At 53.7% G+C, this 27,996-nt stretch overlaps 1 protein-coding gene across 1 annotated transcript; it reads left to right on the forward strand.

Annotated features, from left to right (window-relative positions):
• The first annotated feature begins 4,490 nt into the window (after positions 1 to 4,490).
• POLDIP3 (DNA polymerase delta interacting protein 3) lies at positions 4,491 to 27,995 on the forward strand. Its single transcript, XM_080811005.1, has 9 exons — positions 4,491 to 4,646; positions 14,038 to 14,428; positions 15,138 to 15,224; positions 16,434 to 16,529; positions 18,736 to 18,915; positions 19,644 to 19,721; positions 21,847 to 21,976; positions 24,701 to 24,767; positions 25,716 to 27,995. The coding sequence occupies exons 1-9, from the start codon at positions 4,588 to 4,590 to the stop codon at positions 25,888 to 25,890; spliced, it is 1,263 nt and encodes a 420-aa protein (XP_080667131.1). The 5' UTR covers positions 4,491 to 4,587; the 3' UTR covers positions 25,891 to 27,995.
• Position 27,996: the final 1 nt, after the last annotated feature.

A 27,996-nucleotide genomic window follows, 5' to 3' on the forward strand; every position in this document is an offset into this window, starting at 1 on the left:
GACATCCAGAGGCAGACGCCGGTCGCTCTGATGAAACCACATGGCCCGTCGTGGCCTGCTGCCTCCCCCCTCATCAGATGTGCTTTTCCCTGGGTTTGCCCATTCTCCATAAGCCCACGTCGATCATGATTTATTTTTAGCAAATCCCCTATCCTTGGACAGTTAGGCTGTTTCCAATGTGTGGACTTTGTAAGTAACAGTAGCCCTCTTTACTCTCCTTTCAGATGATTTTTTAAATTTTATAAAGATTTTATTTATTTTGACAGAGACACAGTGAGAGAGGGAACACACGTAGAGGGAGTGGAAGAGGGAGAAGCAGGCTTCCTGCCAAGCAGGGAGCCCGAAGTGAGGCTCGATCCCAGGACCTCGGGATCATGACCCGAGTGGAAGACAGACGCTTAACAATGGAAAAACCCGGGTGCCCTGATTTTTTTTTTTTTTAAAGGAGGCTCTACACCCAGTGTTGGGCTTGAACTCACAATCTTGAGATCAAGAGTAGCGTGCTCTGCCAACTGAGCCAGCCAAGTGCCCCTCAGATGATTTTTTTGAGGCTAGATTCCTGGAGACAGAAAGCCAGGTCAGGGCGTGTGGACAATGTCCAACCTTGAGACCCTCCCTTTGTGCCCAGCCCCCTCAGGCCCAGCCTCATTCACATCATCTCAGCAGTGTGAAAAGCTCTCTCCAGCCCTGGGTGGTACAACTCTGTATGTGCCCCTTGTTTTCCCCTCTGGCCAGCCCTGAAAAGCAGGGAGAAATCACTAGCCTCCGTTTCTGCTGGAGAGAATGGCCTTCAGGTTGGAGGTGGGTCCCGAGGTGAGGCAGGGAGGCTGCAAGGGGGATGCTAGCTTCCTTGTTCCTTCATGCACTGTTCCAAAGGCCAGAGACTTGGCTGCAGCTGCCCCAGCACGCCCTCTCTTACTACTGGGGTGCCCGTAAGAAAGGTTTAAGACAGATGCTGGACGGTGTTGTGAGATGATAAATGCCAAGACAGGAATCAGGCCACAGGGCAGCGTGGGAGTGAGAACTGCTCTCTTTTTAAAGAGACAACGAAGCTGGCCCTGCTGGGGTAGGTGCTCAAGGTGGTGGGAACAGCAGGTGCAGACGCCTTGCGTTTGGAACAAGCTTGTGGAATTACCTTCCCCAGGGCATTTGCACTTGCTGGTCACTCCCCAGAAACAGATGGAAGAAAGCAGGTTGCTGAGGGGACAGTGGAAATGAGGCTGGAATTGAAGCACACTAGATTGAAGCACACTAGATGTGCTCTAGAGGGAATGACCAGCAAGTGCAAAGGCCCTGGGCCAGAGACCTGCTGGACATTTCCAGGAACATCGTGAAGGCCAGTGTGACTGGAATGGGGAAGAGAAGAGGACGGGGAAGTGTGCAGGAAGCTGAGCCTCAGACCAGGGAGTCCCTTTCTCCTCTCCTCTTACCTTCCATCCTGGCCCGGGCCCACATCCTAGAGCAGGGCTGGGACTCCTCAGTGGGCAGGAAAAGGGCTTGGCCTGGGAATCCCTTCATACCTACCGTCTGCTGGGGACTGCAGAGCACTGGGCTCACATTAGGTCTCCTCATCTGGGTCCCCTCCTAGAGGATGAGAAAACAGGCTTGTGTGTCTGGCTTTGAATGCACACCCATCCGAGCTCACAAGAGGCTGTCCCCGAGCTTAGAGAAGGGCAGGGATTGGACCTGGTCCCTACCCTCTCTCCTAGTCTCATGACTTTCCACCCTTTCAGACCTGACATCCTTTTAAGATTTTATTTATTTATTTGACAGATAAAGATCACAAGTAGGCAGAGAGGCAGGCAGAGAGAAAGAGAGGAGGAAGCAGGCTCCCTGCCAAGCAGAAAGCCTGATGCGGGACTCAATCCCAGGACCCTGGATCATGACCTGAGCCAAAGGCAGAGGCTTTAACCCACTGAGCCACCCAGGCACCCCTGACATCCTTTTAAAATAATATTTATAACTGCCTCTTTAGTATCCTAAAGTGGATTCACAGGTAACATCGCCAGCCTATACAGAGAATTTTTAAAAGTCAGGGCGCCTGAGTGGCACAGTTGGTTAAGCCCCTGATTCTTGGTTTTGGTTCAGGTCTGATCTCAGGGTTGTGAGATCGAGCCCCGAGTCTGGCTCCATGCGCAGGGCAGTCTGCTTGGGTTGCTCTCCCTCAGCCCCTCCCCATACTGTCTCTGTCTCAAATAAAAAAATCTTTAAACAAAAAATCAACACAAAGCTCCAACTATATAATAAAAAAAGCAAGAAAGGAAAGGAATTTATAAAATGATGCCCATTGCAGGGTATAAATACTGCCCCAAGTCCCCCAGAAGGGGGGTGGCTAGGGCTTTGCCCAGATGCCTAGTCCCTGGGCCCTCACAGCCCCAAATGCAGCCAGACTCCCAGTCTCTGCCGAGAGGCAGGTGGTTTTCCCAAGTGGGGCACGATTCTTGGTCTATTTCCAAAGAAAGCAGGACCAGATCCCTTCAGCTATGGCGCAGCTGTGTTCCTCGCCATTCCAGTATGTTCACACCAGGCAAAAGGGCCCAAGTGTCCATATGAGAAACGAAGCCCCGCCTGGGAGAACCGTAATGGGTCTCTTTCCTCCTGGATCGTCCCAGGCCTGGAATGTCCCAGGCACAGGCATTGGGAGGGCCCCTGCTGGACCCCAGTCCCCCCAACCTCCACCTGACTGGATTCCGGATCCCTGTCCTTCAGATAACTGGACACCACCATGCAAAACTTTACACCCTCCGAAATGCCTCCAGGGGAGGGCCACTCGGCTGGCAGCTGATGTCAGTTAACGACCTTATTGAACTGGATTTAAAAATAACCTTTAAGTCACTTTATTACAGTTCACTTAAGGCGTGACAGGGACTTAAATGCTGCGGGCCTCTGCCCCTTCCCTTGTTCCTCTGCACCTGCGCTCCTCGGTCCAGCACGGGGAGGGTTGCCGAGCCGGAGCCGGAGCCCCCGCCTTCCCTTCCTGGTACCTCGTCCCAGCGTCCCTCCCCGCACTTCCTGGGAGGAAGGGAGGACGGAGGGAGGGGGTAGCGGTCCCCTTGCACAGCTGAGAAGAGGAGGGCCAGCCAGTACCCGATCGCGGCGGCTAGGTGGGACCCGGCTTCCCTTCCTCCGTCTGGTGTCCAACCCCGACCCGCTGGCTTGACCAGCTCTTGCCCACAGAGCTCCCGATGCGAGTTTTTTTTGTTTTTTTTTTTTAAGATTTTTATTTATTTGACAGAGAGAGATCACAAGTAGGCAGGGAGGCAGGCAGAGAGAGAGGAAGGGAAGCAGGCTCCCCGCTGAGCAGAGAGCTCGATGTGGGGCTCGATTCCAGGACCCTGAGATCATGACCTGAGCCAAAGGCAGAGGCTTTAACCCACTGAGCCACCCAGGCGCCCCCCGATGCGAGTTTTAAGTGTGTTCTGTCAACAGTACATGAACGCCACTGGCATCGGTGCACTTAGAAATTAATAATAACTCGACAGAGTACAGTATATGTTCTCTGTTGTTCTAAAGACGTTGCGTGTATTTTTTTTTAACCGATTGATGCAACAAACATGTATTGAACACCTACCTCGTGCCGAGCTTGGCGCGGGGGTTCTGGGGCTGCATCGTAGAAAAGGCTTCTGCGAATGGAAGGTTTATTTTTTTTATTTTATTTTTTTAATTAAAAAAATTTTTTTTTCCGAATGGAAGGTTTTAACGATCGGCCTATTTAACCCTCGCAGCGACCCCGTCATTTGCCCCACTGCGTAGATCGGGAAGACCGAAGCGCAAAGAGGTGAGACGACTCGCTCGGGAAAGTGCTGTCGCCGAGAAGGGCAGCTAGTGGGACGCGACGTCTCACCTCACGAGTCACAAAGTGAGCACCTACTGGGTGCCGCGGGCCCCCGCAGATCGGCAGCTGGCCAGACACCAGGCACACGCTTCAGAGAACTGGGGGACGAGCCGGGCGTGAAAACAGATTTTATCTGATCAAAAATAAACCACAAAAACCGTAACTTACTTAAAACCAACTCGCTCCGATCTGCTTTTTCAATATTAAAAAGGGGACGGGCAGATCGCAGCACCCAGGCATCCCGCAAAGTAGGCGGGTCACCTTAGGGGCAACCTTTACCCGCTCAAAAATTCGTCTCACATTAGCAGTGAGGATTCGGGCGTCACCCCGAATCGTTATTTTCCTTACTCATAAGTTTAAGGCATAAAGTCACCTATGTGTTACTCGCTGGGTAATGAGTTCCATTCTCATTAGCCCTACGGTGAGCCTCAGAGTGGACCGTTGAACGAAGAGCCCAGTTCCTTTCCAGTTTATCTTATTCATTTAGTTCATTGTTTATATCCCTTCCCATTTATTTGTTCGCGGGGAGAACCAGCAGCTGTAGGTACTCCGACTACCGTATGCAGATAATCAGCTGGCGTCGCAAAGGCTCACGGGAGTTCCCCGCCCCTTCCGGTTTTTGCCCGGTGTGAGCTGTCGCGAGAGTTCATCGGCCGTACGCCGGAAGCAGCTAGTTGCTCCGGAGCGGCCGAAGGGGCGGGCTCGAGGGCCGAGGGAGTCTAAGCAGCTCGCGGGTCGCTCGGCGGTGCAAGATGGCGGACATCTCCCTGGACGAGCTCATCCGGAAGCGTGGGGCTGCGACGAAGGGGCGGTGAGTGGCCTTTTTTCCCTCCGGTGCTCAGGGCTAGTAGCCTAGCGGGGCTCGGGGCGGGGAGGGAGCGGCCCGGGAGCGACGCGGAGCGCCGTCTGCGCCCGCCCCCTGCCGCAGCCGCGCTCCTCATTGGCCCTGCCCGGCCGCCGCCGCGGGCCCGGCCGCTCGGCGGTCCACACTGGTTGGAAGCGCCGTCGCTCGGGGGAGGCCGGCGAGGCCGCTGACGGCTGCGGCGGCGGCGGCGGCGGCGGCGGCGACGGCGAGGCCGGGGCTCCCGGTTCGTGGGAGCGGCCCGGGCGGGGGGAGGGGCTTCCCCCTGGGGGGAAGGGTCCAGAAGGTCTCCCCAGCGCAGCCCTCTCCCCTGCGAAGACTGGGGCGCTCGGGCCCCGCTGCTCCCCGATCTCCGCCGGCCTTAGAGTTAGGACGAGTGAAGTTTAGCCGGGAAGTGACTTGCTCAGACTCTTTTACCCCGAAGCTGAGACCCAGACCTTAACTTCAGATCCTGCGTGCGCTTCCCCGCCCCGCCGCCGCCTCTCAACACTCGCCTCCGTAGCGCGGCGCTTCAAGTTCTCCAGGCGCTTTCACGTAGCTCCTGTTCCATCTGCTCTTTTCGTAACTGTACCGGCCAGATACTGGTATTTCCCCCATTTTGCAGACGGAGAGCTTGAGGCCGGGAGAAGTAGAGTGAATGACTTGCCCGAGGCCACCAAGTGCTGAGAGTCGGGGCTGAGTGCCGTTTAGGAGCTGGCTGAGTTGGTCTCAGGCTGGGGTAGAACAAAACAAAACCAAAACAGAACAGGCGGGAGTGGAGGTTAGAGGTTATTGGTGGTTGTAGCTCCCGGTTGTCGGAGAAGACGCTCCTGGATCTGAGTGAGGAGATGATTTGCGGTGATGTGCCCCAGATTTCCTTTGGGCCTTTAAATATTATTTGTCATTTGCAGCTTTTATGAGCTCTGGTTCACCTGTATGCAGAAGTGGGAAGGCGGCCAGTAGTTCTCCAGCGCACGTTGCACTAGTTCAGGTGTCTTTGTAAGCAGGCTGTAGAGATGTTAGATAGTGTTTTCTCAGACCTCATTCACTTAGCACATGTTGACTAATACCTCCCCAGTGCCGGGGGGAGGGGGACAGAAAATAGATATTTTCTGTTGCTAACTGAAATGTATCCCCCCCCAGCCCCCAACCCCGCATATCCACTGCACTTGCCCGCTGCCACCTACTTTACCAGCCCCTGCTTCACCTGGCTTCTGGTTCATAACAGGCACACGGGAAGCCGTAATTTGCTCAGCCGTTCTCCGTGAGTAGTTCTTTCCTAGGTCTTCCCTCTAATAACTGGTGTGCAGTTGGTGCTGCGATTTCTGGCCACTTCTAAGTCTGTCTGGGTTTCATAGGTTTGCTGCAGGGTGGCTGAATGAACCAGTTTCCCAGGACGTGCTCTTTCTGCTGTCACTCCCCTGGGTTCCCAACTGCAGGCGGTCTGTACTGTCTGTTGGGTCTGTAGTTTCTTGGCTCCCGTGTGTCCAGAGTCTGATGTTGGGCGTTGGGTGGGGATCCGTGGGATGAACGGGGATTCTGCAACCAGGCAGACGTGGTGCCCTGGTGGGCCTGTTGTTGGGTTCTGTGCCTCCCTGGCAATATGCCTTCTGAGCTGGGCCATTTCCTCATTTGTAGTAGTGGTTCCTGGCAGGTAGTTGAGATGAAGTATGAGAATATAAAAATGTATATTTTGGGGCACCTGAGTGGCTCAGTGGGTTAAAGCCTCTGCCTTCGGTTCAGGTCATGATCCCAGGGTCCTGGGATCGAGCCCCACATCGGGCTCTCTGCTCAGCGGGGAGCCTGCTTCTCCCTCTCTCTCTGCCTGCCTCTCTGCCTACTTGTGATCTCTGTCTGTCAAATAAATAAATAAAATCTTTTTTTAAAAATGTGTATTTTATTTATTTACTTATTTATTTTTAATCTTTTTTAAAGATTTTATTTATTTGACAGCACAGGTAGGCAGAGCAGCAGGCAGAGGGAGAGGGAGAAGCAGGCTCCCCACTGAGCAGGGACCTCCCCTCCCCCACTTCTCAATGCGACCTCTCAATGTGGGGCTCCATCCCAGGACCCTGGGGTCATGACCTGAGCCAAAGGCAGCTGCTTAACTGACTGAGCCACCCAGGCGCCCTAAAAATACATATTTTAAAGTTTGTACCAGGTAGTAAGTGTTAAGGAAATGATGGCAGTTATCGTGGATCTTTCCTTTAAAGGGGTAGAAGCCTAAGCCCGTCCCCTGATGGGGGCCAGTAGGTACCCAGCCCTAGAGAGTGAAATTATGAAGTTTTGATTCCCTTCTCTCGCTTTCCACGTGATTTTTTTTTTTTTTAAGATTTATTTGAGAGACAGATTTATTTGAGAGACACACAAGAGCGGGGAGTGTCAGAGGGCAACAGGCAGACCGCCCTGCTAAACTGGGAACCCAGTGCGCAGGGCTTGATCCCAGGACCCCGAGATCATGACCTGGGCGAAAGGCAAACGCTTAACCCACTGAGCCCCCCAGGCGCTCCTCCACATGATCTTATGCAAGTTTTTTAACTATTCCCTACCTCTCCCATTTATAAAATGTAGATAATGTTTATTTTGTTAGGTGATTGTTAGGACTAAGTGAGTTAATATATCTAAAAAATTTCAGAAGTATCTGATGGTTCTAAGTGTCCAATAGTTGTTAGCTCTCATCATCATTATTGAAGGATGTAAATAAGTGACATTCGAATTTTCTGTGAGAGTATGTGAGAATATTGCCTTGCTGTTACCTGGAGACCGGATTGGAGGAATGTGCAGAGACTCTGTGTGCTAGTTTGGCCTGCGAGCTCTGTTTGGATTAAACCTGGTGGAAACTTCATTTTTATTTTACTTGCGCAGCCAGTGAAAACTACATCCAGGGCATCCCTGTCAAGAACTGAAAGGTTGGGGCGCCTGGGTGTCTCGGTTGTGAAGCGTCTGCCTCCGGCTCAGGTCATAATCCAGAGTCCTGGGATCAAGACCCTCATTGGGCTCCCTGCTCAGCAGGAAGCCTGCTTCTCCCTCCCCCACTTCCCCCTGCTTATGTTCTTTCTCTTGCTGTCCCTATCTCTCTCTGTCAAATGAATAAATAATTTTTTTTTAAAGATTTTATTTATTTGACAGAGAGAAATCTCAAGTAGGCAGAGAGGCAGGCGGTGGGGGCCGGGGCGGGGGGGGAAGCAGGCTCTCCACTGAGCAGAGAGCCTGATGCAGGGCTCGATCCCAGGACTCTGGGATCATGACCGGAGCAGAAGGCAGAGGCTTTAACCCACTGAGCCACCCAGGCGAAAACAAAACAAAACACACAACTGAAAGGTCTCAGCTGACTTCAGCGAACAGCTTTCCTTTCCTACAGTAAGCCTGTTCCATCTTACATGCTTCCTGGAAGAACTTTCCCCTTCCTGGGAGCCGTGGAATGGCATCGCGTGGAGGTCCCAGGAAGCACGTTGTGCTTGGTCATTTAAGTAGAACCAGCGATGATCTCCAAAAACTTTCTTCCTGTTTGGGAAAATAGCAGAAGAACCTGTGGCAGTGTGAGTAACGCGTTTCCCCGCCGGGCGCGGAGTTGCTTGTTCTCTAGGCAGCCGTTCTTTGTTCATCACACCTTGTAAGTCAAGAAAGGGGTCGTTGTCATTATGATTACCTGGGGCCCCAGTTAATCATCAGATTTCTGTGATTAATGTGAAGATAGAGAAGCGGAGAGTTTTGAGTGGTACGTCACTCAGCAGGTGAGACGCTGTCCTTCCCAGGGCCCAGCACGGCTCTGGTGACTTAGTTGCTGCCCAAGACCCATGGATGAGTCTCCCCAGGACAGCACGGGGTACCAGTTGCGGTGAGGGCCTGTTTTTTGTTTTGTTTTGTTTTAAGATTTTTATTTATTCATTTATTAGAGAGAGAGAGAGAGAGAGGGAGAGCATGAGAGGGGAGAAGGTCAGAGGGAGAAGCAGACTCCCCATGGAGCTGGGAGCCCGATGGGGGACTCGATCCTGGGACTCCAGGATCATGACCTGAGCGGAAGGCAGTTGCTTAACAAACTGAGCCACCCAGGCGCCCTGTGGGCTGTTCTTGTTGGGGGGCAGGGGGGTCGGTTTCCTGAAGCTGCAGGTGTACTGCTGGTCAGGTTTGCAGAGTCGCCCAGTCTGGTTTGATTTGTTAAGCTCTCAGAAGATTGCTGTCTCTCCGTCCACTGCCACCTCCTAGTTAGAGAAGGCTCATCTGAGGTGGCAGGCAGCCTTGATGGGAAGGTCGGACATTGACTGTGGTGGGGTTGAGCACCTCTGGCCCCGCCGCCCTGTCTGGGGAGTCCTCGGAGCCATGCAGAAGGGGGTTGGTCAGCTTTTCAGTTCAGGCCAGAGCTCTGGTCCTGGTACTCATTGCTTGTTTCCTTGTTGAAATAAAATAAAGGAAATGTAGACCTAAAATAAAAAGAAGGAAAATTAGTTGTTATGTACCTTGGAGGAGAAGAAATAGAAATAGGATTTAAAAGAAAACACCTGCACAAGACTCTCTTGGAGGGTAAGGGGATGGTGTCTTGTTTCTCTGTGTCTGTGAAGCACCTAATCCAGGATCAACTCTCCGTAATAGAATTAAACTGTTTTCTCCTTGTAAAGGTGACCTCAGCACACGTGACTAACCCAGAGACCCCGTGGATTAAAATCCCCTTTATAATAATAGTCCGGGGTCCCCACCCCAAGGCCCTGAATCCTTCGGAGTACACACCTGTCCAGAGCCACCTCTGGGTGGAGTCTGGAGGAGAGTGCTAGGTTCTGGTGGGGGCTCTGGGCCTCTCACCCACAGCGCTCTTTCCAGGAACCCCTAGTGGGGCCCTGGAAGCCGGGCGGGGGTGCATTGTGTCCGTGTGGCCGGGTGGGGCAGTGCAGAGCCTCGCTCCAAACCTCCCCCACCCCTCTCCCCGACATTGACTGAGGCCCCAAGTGCAGGATGTGTTTCGGGAACATCAGATAGCGTGTGCAGTGGGAGGTGAGGCTGCAGGCAGAAGCTGGGGCCAGACCAGAGGCTCCGCTGAGGGGCTGGGCTTTGTTAGGGAGCCCTCAGCAGTTCTTGGAGCAGGAGGGGAACACCACGAACTCTGTGTTTTGGAGACCCACTCCTAGCAGGAGTGTTTATTTGAACATTCCTGATGACTAATGCCTGCCTTGTACCCAGCGCTGCTGCCTGCTGGGATGAATAGGCGTCTTTTCATGCGAGAGGAGGAGCAGTGATGATTAAAGCCCGAACACTGGAGCCCCTGAAGCTGTTCATGAAAGGAGCTGAAAGGGTTGGTGGAACCCGAGAACTGAATGGCTCAGAATGGCTCAGATTGCCGGGAAGTAGCTTCCTCACGCTCCTGCGTCCCCAGCCACGTCCCCTCCCTGCCCCAGATGGCCCTCTTGTGCCGCTCAGATAGAGAAAAAAGACCAGCACAAGGCATCTGGGCCATGTTCTGGGTCCTGAATGGGCACGCTGGGCACATCCTGGGTGTGTGCGCGCTCCTGCTCTGGTCCCTAGAGCCTGTGCCATAGCCTGGGAGTCCTAAGCTGTTCTTAGCCTGTGGGCAGCACACCCCCTCTTTAACTCTTTAAGTTCTGGTCGTCACTTTTGCCCCGTACTGCACTTATTGGTGCTCTAACTGGATGCGGGCAAGTCCGGTTGGACCTTTCGTCTGTCGAATGCGTGTAACAGCCTCATTCTCACGGCTGGGAGGATGAAAGAGGGTGGCGGGGCAGGGCTGGGGGCTGGAGCATCCCTACACGTAGCAGGTGCTCAGGACCGGAAAGCTTTTTGAGCCTTTTTTTCATCTGCCTGGTGCAGGGTTGCCCCAGGCGAGGAGATGCAGGGTGTCCCCCGCAATCCCAGGCTCCTCGGCCTGCAGGAGATGAGACACATCCTTTGATTCCGCACAGTAAGAGCCTCCGAGGCAGTTGTGTCCCGGGTTCAACTGCCCAGGGAGGGCGCCCTGGACTGTGGAAGTGCCAAGGGAGAAAGTGGAGAACGCTCTTGGGGGGGGGGGGGGTCGGGCGCAGGGCGGGATCGCCCACCAGGGCTATGAGAGCCAGGAGACTGCACGCTGTGGCCTGCGGGGGGCATCGTTCGCGTGATCTGTGGCACGCTTGGCTCTTCCCACGCCCTCTCACAGCTGGGTGGTGTCTGGTTGTGTGCCGTGTCCCTGGAGACTTCGGTCCTTCCTCTCCTGGAGTAGGTGTGCTCCTGCCGTGCTCTTTTTGGTGACTTGATTTCCCAGCCCAAGGCCTCTGGCTTCAGAGTGGGAAGTGAACAGTTTTATCCGGAGTACTTTCCGCTAACCCTGATTTTGTTGGTATCTGGACAGTAAACGATTAAAATCCTTTTCCCCATTTTATGAGTAGGGCTCCAGTAGTAGCTCCTGGTGTGAACTGAGAGCCTGTTGCATTTCTTCAGTGGGCATCATCAACGGTTGTAGGGAGCTGAAAGCATTTTAAAAAAACCTGTGGGTTTATTTTTATTAGGAAGTTCGTGTGCCCTCCACAAGTTCCAGCGGCCCCTCAAGTAGCTGTAGGTTTCAGCGATGCTGCGAAGCATAGCCCCACTATTGTCAAGGCCTTGCAGACCATGAGACCGAGGCTGGGCCACTTCAGGGGCGGGTGGGTGCTGTCTGCACACGCGCCCATTTCCCTCTCCTTATTTGTGCTTAGCGAACTCCCTAAACACCCCATTCCTTTTGGCCTTTTTTTTAACTCACTCCTTTGCAGGAGAAAACAGGACAGGGACCAGCAAGTAGGGAGGCCCCCAGCCCCACCTTAAACCTAATCTGACCAATTCTGTAAATGACCTTTCCCTCTCTCTTCCATCCAGTTCTTGTGTAGACCCCCTGCAAAGTATTTAAATTCTAAAGTAATGTTCCAATGTGCATCACTGCCTTAGGCGATCTGTCATACTGGAGGCAGCAGGTGTTTCCACTGGTCAAAGGATAACAAGGTGAAGGTCCGTCCGTATTGCCTTTCCTGGTACCTTGGGTGTGCGTTGGCACAGGAGCTGGAGGACAGTCTCTCTCCAGTTGGCTGGGGAACGGTGAGGTACTCGGAGTGCCCTCTGAGTTGCCCAGTGCGCAGGAGGGCCGGGGGGCGGGGGGGGGCAAGACACTGATGTGGGAAACCGTATAGGAACTTGTTTGTTCAGTCGAGCTTTGCCTTCTGACACCAGGTCAGAGGTTCTGAACACTTCTGTCATCCACGATCACCTGTGGAGACAAAATGCAGATGCCCACGCCTCAGCCCAGACTTGAGATACAGCTGCAGGTGGGATGTGGACAGCCGTGTTTTTAAGCAGTTCCACGGGAGTTTCTAATGCCCAGCCAGCGTTCAGCACCACTTACAAAGCACTGTGCCCGTTCTCCCCCTTCCCAGTCCAGTGGGGAGGAGAAAACAGGCAGATGTAGTTAATAGGCACAAAGGAGGCTTGTCCTAGAAGAATCAGGGAGGGAGGGTTTCCCCAAGAGGAGGTGTTGCCTTGGGAGCAGGAGCCCCCCAGGCAGGGCTCCCGCTGTGCGAGCAGTGGCGTGGCTGGGGTGGTGCGGTGGGCAGGTGGGGTGAGGGAGCAGCCTGCAGACCCCAGGAGGGGCTCTCAGGATTTACCTGGAATGGTCTTTGCTTTCCTTGAAAGCCACTAAAGGACCAGCAGAGGAGCCCCACAAGCAAATGGGGCCTATTTAATGGGGGTTTTTTTGTTTTTAATTTTTTTTAAGATTTTATTTATTTATTTGACAGAGATCGCAAGTAGGCAGAGAGGCAAGCAGAGAGAGAGAGGAGGAAGCAGGCTCCCTGCCGAGCGGAGAGCGCGATGTGGGACTCGATCCCAGGACTCTGAGATCATGACCTGAGTCGAAGGCAGAGGCTTTAACGCACTGAGCCGCCCAGGCGCCTCTGTTTAATGGAGTTTAGTTCATTTCCAATCTTAACAGTTTCTGAATTTGACATTCTTCTTGTTGGTAGTGAGTGTGCTAAATACAAAGGTGGTTTTATCCCTGATTCCTGGCACACTGTCCCTAAAACTCGTGGGAGTTACCTGAGTTCACGCGTAGTAGGAGCATCTTATGTTCTAATGAGGTGACGCCTGATGGGCCCCGGGGGTAGCCTCAGGATGGGGGCTGGTTGCCAGCAAGACCTTGACATCATTAGTTGGAACGTGGAGCCCCACCACACTCCCCAGCCCCCAACCACCAGGGAGGGGAGAGGGGCTGGAAATTGAGTCAGTCATCAATGGCCAGTGATTCAGTCAACCTTGGCCTACATAAAACCCCCTATACCATGGAATTGGGGGGAGCTTCTGGGTTGGTGAGCACAGCTATGTGCTGGGAGGGTGGTGCACCCAGAGAGGATGTGGAAACTCACACCCCTCCCCCCTCCCTGTACCTTATACCTCTCTTCCATTTGACTCTGAATTGTAGCCTTTATAATAAACTGATAATAGTAAACTGTTTTGGCTGTGTTCTGTGAGCCATTCTAGCAAATTCTTGAACTTGAGGAGGGGGTGTGTGTCCCCTCGATTTTAGCTAGTCTGTCAAAAGTGTGGGAAGCCCAGGACTTGGAACTGGCATCTGAAGTGCGGGGACTCCCGCGGGGTGGCCTGTAGCCTGTGGGGTGTGCGTGGACTCTGGGTGGGTAGTGTCAGAATTGAATGGTAGGACACCCGGTTGGTGTCCAGAGAGTTCGAGAACAGTTGATGTTGGGGGAACACCTACACGTTTGGTGTTTGGAAACAATGGGAACGGTGACTGGTTTTCTTTTCTTCCAAGTCCTTGTGTCTTCAGTCTGTCCGTGGGCTTGCTCCTGCTCCCAGCCCCTGGGCGGGGGCGTCTGCTGGCACCGGAGGCCTGGGCTGCCGGGGGAAGGCTGGGCACCCTTCATTAATCATTTCTTCTCCAAGCTTGTTTGTCCCACCTCACAGGGCGCTGACTGAGAGCGCGGCTGGGGAGAGCTTTGGAAATGGACGTTGCTCTTCAGCGGTATGGGGTTAGGATATTTGGGGAATGTGGTTTTTTTCTTTTTTCTTTCTTTCTTTTTTTTTTTGTTTTGACTAGCATGACTTGTAGGTTATTGTCCCTAATGGTGTCTCAGAACACTTGGTCTGGGGAGCAAAACCGTCTCACCTGAGTGACAGAAACCACCAGGCCCTTCTTCCTAGTTTTCTGTGCAAGGCAAAGTCAAAGGCCATAAACCAGGAAAGAAGTTTCGATGTAGGTTTAATTGTTTCCTGAGACAGCGAGCAGATGTCTGGGTTCTCCAGGAACTGCCCCCGCTCCCAGGAGGACGACAGCCCTGCTCCCAGGGGCTGCTGGTGAGGACCCAGACCCGCTTCATACCCGCTCTGTTGCTTGCAGTCTGCATGCCAGGCCGGGAGTCGGAGGTGTCCGATCGCGTGTGGGGGTCCAGCAGAGCCTCCTCAGCCCGCCGGCCCACGCCGCCACCTTCCAGCAGAGATTTGACGCCCGGCAGAAGATTGGCCTCTCGGACGCCAGGCTCAAGCTGGGAGTCAAGGATGCCCGGGAAAAGCTTTTGCAGAAAGACGCTCGGTTCCGGATCAAAGGGAAAGTGCAGGATGCCAGAGAGATGCTGAACTCGCGCAAGCAGCAGAGCACAGCGCCCCCGAAGCCCCGCCAGGTGGCCGATGCCCGCGAGAAGATCAGCTTGAAGCGCAGTTCCCCGGCCACCTTCCTGAGCCCACCCATCGGGACGGTGACCCCCGCCCTGAAGCTCACCAAAACCATCCAGGTGGGTGTGGCTCTTGCCATACGTTCCTGGGGAGCCGGGAACAACTGTGGGTTCAGGCAGGGGGCGGGGGCCGAGTATTGGAGCCTAATGACAGTTCTCCCAGGTGTTTGTACAGTAACAAACATGTATGAGGGAGGCAAGGATTTAATCTAGTTTTATGGGGAAGAAAAGGGGCTCGGGAAGAAGTCACTGACTTTCTATGGTGAGCTAGCGATGCAGAGAAGTGGGGGAAGGACGAGACGCTCGTGGGGCGTGTGCTGTGTGGCGGGCACTTCACACATAGGACCAAATTTCTCTCTCACCACGACTCTGGGACCATTCCTGCAGTTTTATAAACGGCTCTCCCTCTCGGGATGTGGGTCTTTGTGCCCAGAGTTAACACAGCCGTCAGTGGGAGGCCCAAGGGAGGAGCCTAGTCAGACCCAGCCCCTTGTCTGGCGCGCTGGTCCCTTGCACAGCTGCGGATGGAATGGAAACAGTATTTAACGTTCACAGTGACTTTGGGAACACGAACAGCAGCAGCTATGAACATTCACTGAGCCAGGTTCATGGAGCAAAACGACGCGGTGCCCTGCTTTGGGCACGAGGCACGCTGGAGGTTCCCACGGGCCACAGCTGAGTGGCACCGTGTTTCAAGTGCAGTGATTCCTTTCTCATGGAGAACTTGTGTGGCCCCCGGGGATGAATCACGGTCTCTGTGTGTTTCTAGGTTCCCCAGCAGAAGGCCATGGCACCGCTCCACGCCCATCCTGCTGGAATGAGGATCAACGTTGTCAACAACCACCCAGCCAAACAGGTGGGAGAGCGAGAATGTGTGTGCCTGGCCGTGTGCGTGTGCCCGCACTGTGTGCATGGGTGTATTTTGAGGAGCTCCACTGGGTGGATTCACTGCGGCCTGGCCTGAGGTTCCCAGTGTGAAGAGCCGGAGGGATTACGTTTGGCTTTTGGCAGTTTGAGTTTTACTTACTCTTATTTTTATTTTTTCAAAGATTTATTTATTATAGAGAATGTGTGCAAGGGACGGGGAGGGGCAGGAGAGGAGGGAGGGAGAGAACCCAAGCAGAGTCCCTGCCAGGCACGGAGCCCATGACCCTGAGATCACAACCTGAGCCGAAACCATGAGTCTGACACTCGGCCAATCACACCACCCAAGAGTCCCTGCAGTTTGTGAGTCGTTGTTGTAGTTGTTTTTAAACTTCTTACCGTGGCGGGGGGCAGGGTGGGTATATACGGGGCAGAGAGGCAAATTGAAAGTCTTCTGTTTTTTATTATTAAAGTAGCATGTGCAAAAAAAATTAGTATGTACTTAATATAGAACATTTGCAAAATAGGGAAAGATTACAAAGGAAAAAAGAGTTCTGGTGCTCCTGCTCTCCAAAGCCAACAGCTGTTGAAATTCTGCCCTGGCTCCTTCCTGTTTCTTTGTTTTTTTTGTTTTTAGGTGTCATTGCTTTTTAGTTACTGCCTCGCTGTAGTTGTGTGTTTGCTGTTACATTGTTACCCAGTTTTGTGTCCTCCTGTTTTCACTTTACAATGCAAGCACGTCTGTGATTCACATTACTCTAAACATTTTTAATAATTGCATAATCCATTGAGTTGGTGTTCCGGTTTACTGAAGCCGTCTTCTTCTAATTCTCACCGTTAGAAATCCTTCTGTGAGTGTCTTTGTGGCTAAAGCTCTTTCTGGGGTTTGGATTTCTATCTGTAGGCCAGACTGCCAAGGATGGACTTTCTAAACTAAGATAATAAACACGTGTTCTAGGTGGTTCTAGGTGTTGCCTGCTATGGAACGGTAATTCTCACGTACCTGGAGGTTGCAGCACTTTTGCCGGGCCCTTGTGGGCGGAGAGCCGGCCTGTGAGGATTGGACGCCCAGGCCGGTCTCCCCCGGGCGCCCCCTGCGCCTGCTTCGGCCTCCAGCCGGCTCCACGGCTCTTGCTGTTCTTGCTCCGAATGTCCTTTCAGGACCTGCAGGCCCCATTAGCTTTTCTTTCTTTCTTCTCAGAATGTATATGATTTGGAGGAAGATGATGACTCTGTAGCTCCCATTCCTAGTAAACAGATGAAATTTGCAGCCTCCGGCAGCTTTCTCCACCACGTGGTAAGGCGTTTACGTTTTTCCTGCGCTCTCCGCGTGGATGGCAGTGGGTGGGAGTGGGGCGGAGAGTGCAGTCTTTCAGTTCAGACATGTTTCTTCCTGCGGGTCTTAAGGTTTTCAGAACTGCTGATGCAGTCCCTGGTTTACAGATGCAGAGAGCAGGGCATCCCGCGCTGTGCTGGAGGCCCCGCGGCTGGTGGGGTGCAGAGCTGCCGCTTTCACTGGCTGTTTCCCTGCAGGGGGGATGGGGATCCTTGAGGATGGCATCGTGTTTCCTTTGTGGCAGGACGTTCTGCGTGTTCCTCTTCCCTCTGTGGTCCGTACCTCTGGCCACGTTTTTTTTGGTTTGTTCTACAATTTTGTTTGACAGAGCCACAGAGCATAAGTGGAGGGAATGGCAGAGGGAGAAGCAGGCTCTGCACTGAGCAGGGAGCCAACACGGGGCTTATCTCAGGACCCTGGGATCGTGACCTGAGCTGAAGGCAGATGCTTAACCATCTGGGCCACCCAGGCGCCCCTTTAGCTGAATTCTTTTTTTTTTAAGATTTTATTTATTTATTTGACAGAGAGAGATCACAAGTAGGCAGAGAGGCAGGCAGAGAGGGGGGAGGAAACAGGCTCCCTGCTGAGCAGAGAGCCCAATGTGGGGCTCGATCCCAGGACCCTGAGATCATGACCTGAGCTGAAGGCAGAGGCTTAACCCACGAGCCACCCAGGCGCCTGTTCAGCCGCATTCTTGACACCAGGTTCCCTCAGTTGGTGTGTTAGCAGGAATAAGCTGTACTTTGCCTGTGTACTCTACCAGGTGCAGCCTGCACACGGGCGAGCTTGCTAGACTAGGCTGCTGGGCGGATCCCACGTAGAGAAGGAACGAGAGCAGTATCTGGGACCATTAGGGTGGCCAGCAGCAGTGGGTATAGCCCATGTCAGGGACGGCGGCCTGGGGGCACCCGAGCCAAACTTGGCCTTTGGCCTTCAGAGACCCGAAGACTCCATTTTTGCCGCTGCGTTGAGCGTGTGGACGAATTTCGTGGTTGCTGCTGAAGTTCTTAGAGTGCTGTGCGAAGCTGAATCGTGCCAACTTGTTACTAGGGGCGGGGCCTTTGCACTGGTTGAACTGCTAAGGTCCGCTGCCCAGGGAGTGGTCAGCAGGCTCATGTGCTGGCTCACCCTACTTGGAAGAATGCGGTGTCTGTGTTAACTAGGATTATCCTTCCCTCCTGCCCGGTAAGGTGGGTGCTGTCATTAGTCCCATTTTACAGGTGAGGGATCAGACCCAGAGAGATGAAAATATGTTCAGTATCATCCAGCGTATAAATAGTGGATCTAGGAGTCAAGCTTCCACAGTTGGCCTCCCAGGCCGCGTGTGTCGTACCGTACTGGCCGTCGGTAATCAGAAAGCAGCTTGAGAAGTGTAGGGTCCAGCACAAGGAGGATATTTCGTTTGATTCGGAGAAGCCAGTGAATGACCCCAGCCCCGGGCTCTGCCTCTGGCGGCTGCGTCTGGCCCTTCTTCCTGAGCCCGTAGCTGGCGGCGAGGGCTTAAAGCAGCAAGGCCACCTGCCGCTTCTGCCTCATGCATCATTTCCCTCAGACTCATGCCTAGCAAGGAGTTTCCTAATTTATGTTTCTAAGGGACCACATCCCCGGTTAGGGGGAGCAGGGGAGGGAGGGAACGGTACCTGCTGGTCTGCACGACTGACTCTGCCGGCATGTCCCTCACGGTCTGGGAGCCGATTGGGCCTGGGCTACGCATGGTGCCTCTGTGTATAGAGACAGGGACCGAGCAGTTGGGAGTCTGGACCTTCTGGAGAGTGGGTTCCTCTGCCAGGCCAGCTCAGAGCTGATGGTCGGCCAGTTTTCATAGGAACATATCTGGGAGCGAACTTGACTCTAAGGTTTTGGTCTTCTCATTAGCCCCAAATTGCAGGATTTCAGAAAATCTCCATGGTCTGGGTAGGTGTGTGGCTGCAGGTCAGGCCTGCAGGGGCTTCCTGCACTGGAGTGAGGCTTCTGTAAGCACGTGGGCAGACTGTGTTTCTCCCGTCCCGCCCCTTCCCTGGGGGAAGTCACTGGCAGCCTTTCTTGGCTCCAGATCTCTGATGGGGTTGGGGAGCTGGGAGCCCCTGGGGGTGAGGGCTGTCGGCTCCGTAGTGCTTCTCTCGTGTCTTCTCTAGCTTCTCAGGTTCCTGTCTGCCCATTTGTCTAGGCCGGACTGAGCAGTTCCAAGTTCTCCGTGTCCAAGGCCCTCCCTCTCACCAAAGTGGTCCAGAATGATGCGTACACAGCTCCAGCCCTCCCCTCCTCTGTTCGAACAAAAGCCTTGACCAGCATGTCCCGGACACTCGTGAACAAGGAGGAGCCCCCGAAGGAGCTGCCGCCCACCGAGGTGAGGGGAAGGCGAGGAGAGGGAGCGAGCGCACCCGTCGGGAGTCAGCCTGTGCTGGGGGGGCCACGTGGTGTGCGTACCCTGTCGAGCCCTCACGGCCCCTTCGTGAGGTGGGCGTTGCCACCTCCATTTTACAAAAGAGCAAAGCAAGCCTCAGTGAGGCCTGCCCTCTGCGTGCTTGCGGGCAAGTGGGGGAAACGGAGCTGCAGGAGGAGCAGCCTTGGTGCTAGAACAGAGGCCTGCCCGGAGGAGAGCTGCTGGGAGTACTGGGGAGAGGGCATCTGATTGTTCTGGGCTGGTCAGAAAGGCTCTGAGGAGGATGGGGCGCCTGGGTGGCTCAGTAGGTTAAAGCCTCTGCCTTCAGCTCAGGTCATGATCCCAGGGTCCTGGGATCGAGCCCCGCATTGGGCTCTCTGCTCAGCGGGGAGCCTGCTTCCCCCTCTCTCTCTGCCTGCCTCTCTGCCTACGTGTGATTTCTGTCGGTCAAATAAATAAAAAATCTTAAAAAAAAAAAAAGAAAGAAAGAAAGGCTCTGAGGAGGAAGGGTCACCTGAGCTGGGTGGGTCGTGACGCATGACTAGCGCGTCCTGAGTGTCGTGGTGGGGCCACGACTGTGACAGGCTCTCTGGGGGGCTTTCCTCTGGGCCTTCCTGGTCACTTGCCGGGCGGATGTGCCGCTGCTGAGCGCACAGCCATTGTCTGATTCTGGTCACTGTCTTGTCTGGCAGCCTGTCCTCAGCCCCTTGGAAGGCACCAAGATGACTGTCAACAATCTGCACCCTCGAGTCACCGAGGAAGACATTGTGGTGAGTACCGCATCCTGCCGGGGCTCTAGCGCTCAAACCGCGTCTGTGTCCAGGGCCCCCAAGACCACCGCCAGTTCACTAATTCCCCGAGACTCACGGGACTCCTCAGAGAGTGCTGTCAGGGCTAAGGTTTATTCTGGGATACGGAGCAAATTCCGTGAAGGGGAAGGCTCACGGTGCAGAGGCCTGGGGAATCCAGGTGCAAGTTTCTGGATTCCCCCCTGAGCGGACTCACACAGAATGCACTTTATTCCCCCAGCAACGAACTGTGATGCATGAACCAGGGAACTCAGTACAGACTCAGTGCCCAGGGTCTTTACCCGCAGCTAGTCCTGTAGGCTCGCTCTGCCCCTGCAAGCCAGCATTCTGGACTCCCAGGGCGAAAGCAGGTGTTCAGCGTAAACCACATTGTTTGCATAGATTATACTCGGTGAGTCACTCTTATCAGTTAGGGTTGTGGGAACCCTCCCCAATTACAAGTTGCCCGACACCAGCCAAGATCCGGCCTTGGAAGCAGGTCTTTCAAAAGCAAGCAGCCGGGCTGGCCATGGGAACACTGCTCTTCACAGCGTCGGAACCAAGGCTGGCGCTGGGTGCCGGATGGGGCCTGAATGGGATCCTCTAATCCCGTAGTTCAAAGCCTTCTGGTTATTTTCCTGTGAGTCTTTGGAACTTGTGCCTCCTCTAGTGGTTTTCATGATGATTCCAGCGTAAAAGGTATGAGATAGATTGGGGTTATGTGGTGGTTGGCCCCCATGGATTGCCCTGGTCTGTCCTGTCCTGTTCCTTCCTGCCCTTAGTCATGGGCAGAGCCTAAACCTGGCAAGGAGAGGGCCTGATGCAGCCAGGACTTCTCTTCCCGTTTATTTTCATTTAGACACCAAAAAAACCCACTATTAATTCCAAAGTCCAGTTGCCCTTTGAACTCTGAATTGTCAGATCCCAGGAGGAAGCACCTAGACTCCGGGCTCTCTGCAGTGGAGTTTCAAGTGCTGTAATGGCCACCACGTTTGACAGGTGTTTTGAGTGTGAAACACGAGTGCCATGTGATAGCTTTGAGAAGTTAGCAGGCTCACCAGTGAACGACAAGTTAATAGAGAGTTGAGTTTTTCCTGGTTATAAAAGTAGTGATAGCTGCTGTTGATTGAGCAGATGTTATGTGGCAGGTACTTTGTGGGCAGGATCTTTGAAAATACGGAGTAGTGGGACCTGCCGGCCTGTGGTGGCCGCCACCCCGTGTGAATGGCAGCAACAGCCGCCTCCCTTCTTTGCCCACAAGGGTGATGCTTGGAGAACAACAGTAGTGAAATTGGGATCGCACTTAGTATTCGGTTTCCCTCTCTTGGTTTTGGTATTTAACATTTTCCACTTTATCGTGAAAAAGAAATCATTTCAGTGACCCCGTCAGAAACCTTTTCTGTCCTCATGACAGCGTTGAGAAGGGAGTCGCAGATGAAGCCGTGGCGTGGGTGCCGGCTGGCCTCTGCAGTCTGTCTCCACGTTGTCTTCCTTCTCTGCACCCGCCCCCCCCACACCCCCTGTAAGAGGCGGCGGAGGCGTCAGGGGACATGATGACGGTAGTGACACATGCTTACAGAGCACTACCCTAAAAGTGCCTGCATTTGAGCTTTCAGCAGCCCTGGTTAGAGGGCGAGCCCATTCCTTTTTGTTTTTTCAGAAGAGAAAACTCATTGTCAGAGAAGTTAGATAACTTGCAGGTTCCCTGGTGACCTGTTTACCACGGCCATCTGATGAGCCTACACATTCCTTTTCATGACGGGGCCCTCAGAGAGATTCTGTGACTCCTATCCCTGTTGAGAATATGGGTGCCGCAGCAGGAAGAAATTGGGGTACCTTCCTGAAGGACACAGGGACTCTAGGGCTTATAAGCCCAGACCTGTTTCTGGCTGCCAGCTCGGCTCGTCCTCTCATCTGGTCCCATGTCGGGAGGCCTGCAGATGTCCCAGGGACACCACCTGAAAGGGTGCCTCCCGAAATCCTGGGCACTGGGCGGATTCAGCCGGAGCGCGGCCACCAGTCTCCCCCAGAGCTCTGGAGTGTGTGACTGGCAGGCAGGAGGATGGCCCCGGATTCTCTGCAACCCTAACCCTCCTGTTGTTTGCAGGAGCTTTTCTGTGTATGTGGAGCCCTCAAAAGGGCTCGCCTGGTCCATCCTGGGGTAGCAGAGGTGGTGTTTGTGAAGAAGGACGATGCCATTACCGCATACAAGAAGTATAACAACAGGTGTTTGGACGGTAAGTCGGGGAGGAAGCAGCCACCTCACCTTCCTGCCGCTCACTGCTCCCTCTCAGGCAGCAGGCCTTCAGAGCGAGCCTTCCTCTGGGATGGCCGGGAGGACTCCGGGCACGCTCAGCCCTCTGGACGGAAGGTTTCCTGGGCACCAAGAACAGACAGGGCCCTGGGTTTTCATGCAACCCTAGGACTTTGGTCTAGTGAGCATAGAAACACCGTTTTTCCATGGATGGTTCTTTTACGAGGTCTTGCTGGGGAAGTCAGAAGTCCTGGCCTCCTCTTCCAGATGTTGGTCTGATGATTGCTAGGACACAGTTCCCTCAGACGCCGGCAGCCTTGTGTCAACGGTTAACTCCTGGGTGGGCACTGCTCCTGGGGGCAAGCTGCTGGTTTGTTTTCCTGAGCCCACAGTCCCATTGTTTATCTCAGGCTGGCCTGTGCAGGGAAACTGCCTGCCGTGGCCCTGTTTGTCCGCTGACTAGTTCTTTCTGTGTTTACCAAGTACCCTTGTGGCCCAGGGACATGTGCTAGAGAGGCGGACGCTGGTGGGACACGGCGGTTGTATTCCCTGTTGGTGAATGATGTTGGGTGTCTCTGCTTGTGCGTAGTTGCCATTTGTATCTCTTGGAGAAATGTCGTTTCGGACTCTTTAATTGAGTTTAAATGGATTCTTAAAAAAAAAAAAGAATTCTTTATATATGACTTCTCCTACCAGATAACTGATTTGCCAGTATTTTCTCCCATCCTGTAGGTTGTCTCTCCCCTATTCTTCTTGCTCTGTGTATTTACAGCTGTGTACTGTTGTCTAAGCAGTGCCTTAGCTGCACCCTATAAATTTCGGTGTACTGTGTCTTCATTTTCATTCATCTCAAAGTATTGTCTGAATTCCCTTGTGATTCTTCTTTGACCCGTTCGTTACTTAGAATTATTTTAATTTCCACGTATTTGTGAACTTTGCCGGATTTCCTTCTGTCCCGTGAGTGTTGAAGGAGAATCTGCATGTATTTTGCTGCTGGTAGATGTCTGGTAGGTCTAGTCAGTTTGTAATGTTATGGAATCTTCTCTCTCCTTGTCGGTCTTCTGCCTGGTTCTGGCCGTTCCTGAAAGTGAAGGGTCACCAGCTATGATCGTCTTGTTTCTTCCAGTTGTGTTTTGCTTTGTGTACTTGAGGGTCTGATGTTAGCTGTATACATGTTTGTGTATGTTAGTTGTAGATACGTTTATCATCGCTTTCTTTCCTGGTGCATTGACCCTTTGATCATTTCAAAATGACCTTTTTTGTCTCGGGGCACCGGGGTGGCTCAGTCAGTTAAGCCTCCGACTTTTGGTTTTGGCTCAGGTCATGATCTCAGGTCCTGGGATCAAGCTCGTTGATCTCCAGGCTCTGTGTGGAGTCTGCTTATGATTCTTACTCCATCTCCCTCCTGCCCCTTTATACTCACTTGTGTGAATATTTCTGATGTGACCATTTAGGTCCTTTAAAGATTCCTTCACCATATATATGTGTGTGTATATATATATATATATATTTTTTTTTTTAAGATTTATTTATTTATTTGTCAGAGAGAGAGAGAGAGCGAGCGAGCGAGCACTGGCAGACGGAGGCAGAGGGAGAAGCAGGCTTCCTGCCGAGCAAGGAGCCCGATGTGGGACTCGATCCCAGGACGCTGGGATCATGACCTGAGCCGAAGGCAGCTGCTTAACCCACTGAGCCACCCAGGCGTCCCGTATATATATATATTTTTAAGATTTTATGTATTTGATGGGGCGCCTGGGTGGCTCAGTGGGTTAAAGCCTCTGCCTTCAGCTCAGGTCATGATCCCAGGGTCCTGGGATCGAGCCCCGCATCGGGCTCTCTGCTCAGCAGGGAGCCTGCTTCCCCCTCTCTCTCTGCCTACTTGTATTCTCTATCTGTCAAATAAATAAATAAATAAATCTTTAAAAAAAAGATTTTATGTATTTGAAAGAGGGAGAGAGTATGAAAGACAGAGCACGAGGCGGGGGAGGGTCAGAGGGAGACGCAGGCCCCCCACTGAGCGGGGAGCCTGATGAGGGGCTCAATCCCAGCACTCTGGCATCATGACCTGAGCCAGAAGCAGACACTTATCTGATTGAGCCACCCAGAGCCCCCATTTTTCACTATATTTTTTAGTTGCTACCTCAGCGGTTGTTCAGGGGTTCACAGTATATGTTGTAGCTTACCACAATCTATTTTAGATAAATATTAAATTAATTCCAGTGAGGTGTTAGAAACGTTACCCTATATGGCTCTGTTCCCTCTCCCCGCTTTGTGGCGCTGGGATGGACACACTTCTCTCATAGCGTGTAGAGTAGCCGCGCCGGCAGAACCTGGAGCTGTCGGTCTTTCATAGACCAAGCGGAAGCCCGCATGTTCACTTTCCAGTTCTTTTTTCACTTAGTTTCATTGCATAAACCTTTTCCTTCACTACCTCACGAACGAGCTTGGACAGAGTCACATGCGTTCAGGCTCTCCCGTCCCGCAGCTCTCCTGTGCTGCTCGAGGGGAGAAGGGAGGTCTCCTTCCACTTTGCTGTTTGGTGCCACCCTTGCTCAGGTTTCGTGGACCTCACATCTGGGGTTCCCCGTCGCCCATCGTGGAGCCAGAGCCGCCAGCAGCAGGGGCCCCGGTGAGGGAGGTGGAGCCCTTGTCCTTTTGTCCGGAGCCGAAGTCTCACTGCAGGGCCTTTTCTTTTCTGGTTTTTCAGGGCAACCCATGAAGTGCAACCTTCACATGAACGGGAATGTCATCACCTCAGACCAGCCCATCCTGCTGTAAGTCCCACAGGCAGCAGTGCTGGGGGCGGGTGGAGCTTTTCTCCTGGTTTACTCTGTGCGAGTCTCTTTCTGCTGCGGAGTACCGTGCCTGCGTCCGCGCTTTTCCTCTCTCCCGCGTCCTCTGCGCTGATGGCAGCTGGGCCGTCGGGGTGCTGGGTGGTGTGAGGGTGACCGTAGCGCAGGGTTGCTGCAGGGGCCTGCCCGAGGGGGCTGCTGGTCTCAGCTTTAGAATTTGGAAAGGCCTGAGAAGAGAGGGGAGAGCAAGCCAGTTGTGTCTTTGTTCCACTGTGAGTTCCATCCAAGTGAATGGAAAATGCCACCTCCTTGCCCCGACACTGATGGAGACAGTGCCCACTGGTGGCCCTTGTTTTATGCTTTTTTTGGAGCCTGACATGCATGAATGTAGATTGGCAGGACATCCTGTTACAGACGAGAAGGCAAAACCTCAGCAAGATACCAGACTTGCCAAGGTTGGTGGTGCAGACAGACTTAGAAGTTTAGAAAGACCAGGATTTGAACCTCAGATATTGAATTGTGTGACTTGGACAAGTGTTTTAAGCTGCACTCCAGGAATAAGTTGTATTCTGGAAAATGTGTGATTTTAGACCTAATAAGTTTGGGAGCCATTCGGCTAATAAACAAGAGTGAAGCCAATTTCTTGGCTCCCAGACTTCTCCAAATATGTAATAAGCTGGTGTGGATGTGACCGTCTCTGGAGGGCCTACAGCATTTCCTGAAGTTAAAACCTCAGATCACCAGGGGCTGCATTTCAGTTTTGTCATCTGCAAATTAAAAAATGATAGATTTGCTATAAAATGTCATGAGATCAGGGGGTACAGAAAGCAGTGTGTTCAGCACTAGCTTTCCTAACAGACTTAGTCAGTTGGTGGGTCCCCTCCCTGTCTGGGGGAAAACTGACAAGGATTTTGACTCTGCTCTCCACAGACGGCTGAGCGATAGCCCCTCGGTGAAGGAGAGCGAGCTGCCTCGCAGGGTGAATTCTACCGCCTCCTCTAATCCTCCAGCCGAAGTGGACCCTGACACCATCCTGAAAGCGCTCTTCAAGTCTTCGGGGGCCTCTGTGACTACGCAGCCCACAGAATTCAAAATCAAACTTTGAGCGAGGGCGTGGGGGGGTGGGGGAGGCGGGCAGCCAGAAGCAGGGGCAGAGGAGGGTGGCTGTTTCCTAAAGCAAAGCCTGTGACCAATGGGCCGTCGGACTGGAGGCCCCTGAGCGTGGGAAGGGTCGCCGGGGGCAGAGCGCTTCCTCGCCGGACGGGACCCACCTTTCTGTGTTGTGTTCTCCCCCGCGTCCTTCTGTACGTTAACGTTGACCGTAGTCGGTTTCTCCTCCTGTCACCTCGTCTCCAAGGTGGGCGCGTGTTGCCCGGTATCTCTCTCCCTCGTCTCAGCCCCAGACTGATTTATCTGAAAATGGTACCCTGAGTTGTCTCGAAGGCTTTCTGGTGGCCCCGTGGAGTGCAGGGCCGGGGCCTCTCTGAGGGACACATTTTTCTCCAGGAGGCGACGAGTTGCCTCCCCTCTCTCTTTTTTAAGCTTTCAAAGTGGAGAGTGGGAGCCCCTGCCCCCCGCAGGGCAGCCAGGTCCACTTGAGAGCTGTGAGCTGTGCGGCTCGCCTGCCTGGTCATTGTGTGTGGCCTGGGCGGGGATCAGGCCGTAGCCCTCTCGTTCTCTCACCCCGACTGGCTCCAGACGGTATGGTCTGGAGAGGGCTGTGTGTCGGGGCCGGTGAGCCTGCCGCTCCGCCGGGGAGAGCATCCCCGGCCCTTGGTGTGCTGTCTCTGCTGCCTCCGGTGGTGGCTCAGGGTCCCCTCTCCTTGCCTCCTGCCTTGGGCCCCGCCCCCGCTCTCCTGGGGTCTCATGGCCAGGAGGAGAGGGCATCGTCCGCCATCCCAGTTCTCACCTGACGTGGCGCTTGTCACACCAGGTTTGGATGCAAATGTCAGCTCTCTGCTAGTTGGTTTTTCTTCTTCTTCTTCTTTTTTGAAGATCTGCCTCTTGTTCTTTGACACTGAGGGTCTGAGGGATTGTTTGAATGGGAGATGTTGGCTTGCTCCTGGCCTCGCTTCTGGCCTCAGATTCCCACAGGATGGTAGGGATGCTGAGCGAGGCACACATCCAGCTGCCCCCTAGGGGCACCGTTCCCAGTGTCGTGACCCACCCATCCTTCCATGACCAGAGGGGTCTTTCCCTGCCTTCCAGTGAAGGGCATGGGGAACGCTGGGTAGTCGGGAAGGTGTAGGGAGACCAGAGCAGCCCTTCCAGGTGTGTGGGGGCAGCCCTTGAACGCTAGGACAGCGGGGCTCCACGGGCTGCTTTGTGGGGACTGCAGAGGGAATGGGGCAGCAGAGCCGGAGCGAGTTGGGCAGCAGCTGCAGAATCCGTAGCAAGCAAGTGCTGCGAAAGGCACGCGCCTAGGAAGCAGAGGGGACCTGAGACACTAAAAACTCTCCGTGGCCTGCTTGGGAACAGCCCAGTGAAGAGAAATCTGGAAACTCCTGTTTCCAGAGTTCTGTCTGTAAGCGGGAAGGAGGACCTAGGCTTTGAACAGCACTCGGTCCTCCCGCTCTGAGGCTGCTCAGGCCTTGGAAGTCCATGGAAAGTACCTGATGGTGCTTCACCCTCTGGTCCAGAGAGAATGCTGCTTTTGTTCCCGTGTTCCCTTTTCCCCTTTTGAACGGGTGCAAACTTCATTCTTCTCAGCACCTGGAAGACATTCCTCCTCTGCTTTCCCCTTCCTGATCCTTGAGAGCGCCTACAAGGCAGTGGGACCAGGTTTCTCAGGTCCTGGGGACAGTTGGATCACTGCTTGGACTCGGCTTCAAGTAGGGATGGTAAATATCCTGCCTGCATGGCATTACCCCCCTCCCCTCCTCCCCCCACCCCCCAGTCCCATGCCAGGCTGCCCTGGCTGTCACAGAGTTCCTGGCATCCAGCTGCAGCATCCTGGCCCTCTGGACCCAGTCCTGGGTAGCTGTGTGGTACGCGGCCGGGTGGAACTCGCTTGCCTCCCCTGCTCCACAGGGTGTCGTCATGGGAAATGGAAGAGAAGGTGGTGGGCCAGTCCTTGTGTCCCTCTCCACCTGCCACCCCTCCACATTCCTTGTGTGTATCTCTTGTTCAAAAGGAGAGGAAGAGACATTAAGGGATGGAGGAGAGTATATGTTACTTACCCATTTCTGAATAAATATTTGTTATTCCTACC

This window comes from Martes martes, assembly GCF_963455335.1.
Source record: "Martes martes genome assembly, chromosome: 8".
Classification (NCBI taxonomy): domain Eukaryota; kingdom Metazoa; phylum Chordata; class Mammalia; order Carnivora; family Mustelidae; genus Martes; species Martes martes.

What these genes read in the sequence shown, in the direction of transcription:
- POLDIP3 (XM_080811005.1), top strand. Translation starts at nt 4,588, where the DNA reads ATGGCGGACATCTCCCTGGACGAGCTCATCCGGAAGCGTGGGGCTGCG. An exon ending in ACAACCACCCAGCCAAACAG is followed by an intron (nt 15,225 to 16,433) that starts GTGGGAGAGCGA and finishes CTTTCTTCTCAG; the next exon opens with AATGTATATGATTTGGAGGA. An exon ending in AGGAGCTGCCGCCCACCGAG is followed by an intron (nt 18,916 to 19,643) that starts GTGAGGGGAAGG and finishes CTTGTCTGGCAG; the next exon opens with CCTGTCCTCAGCCCCTTGGA.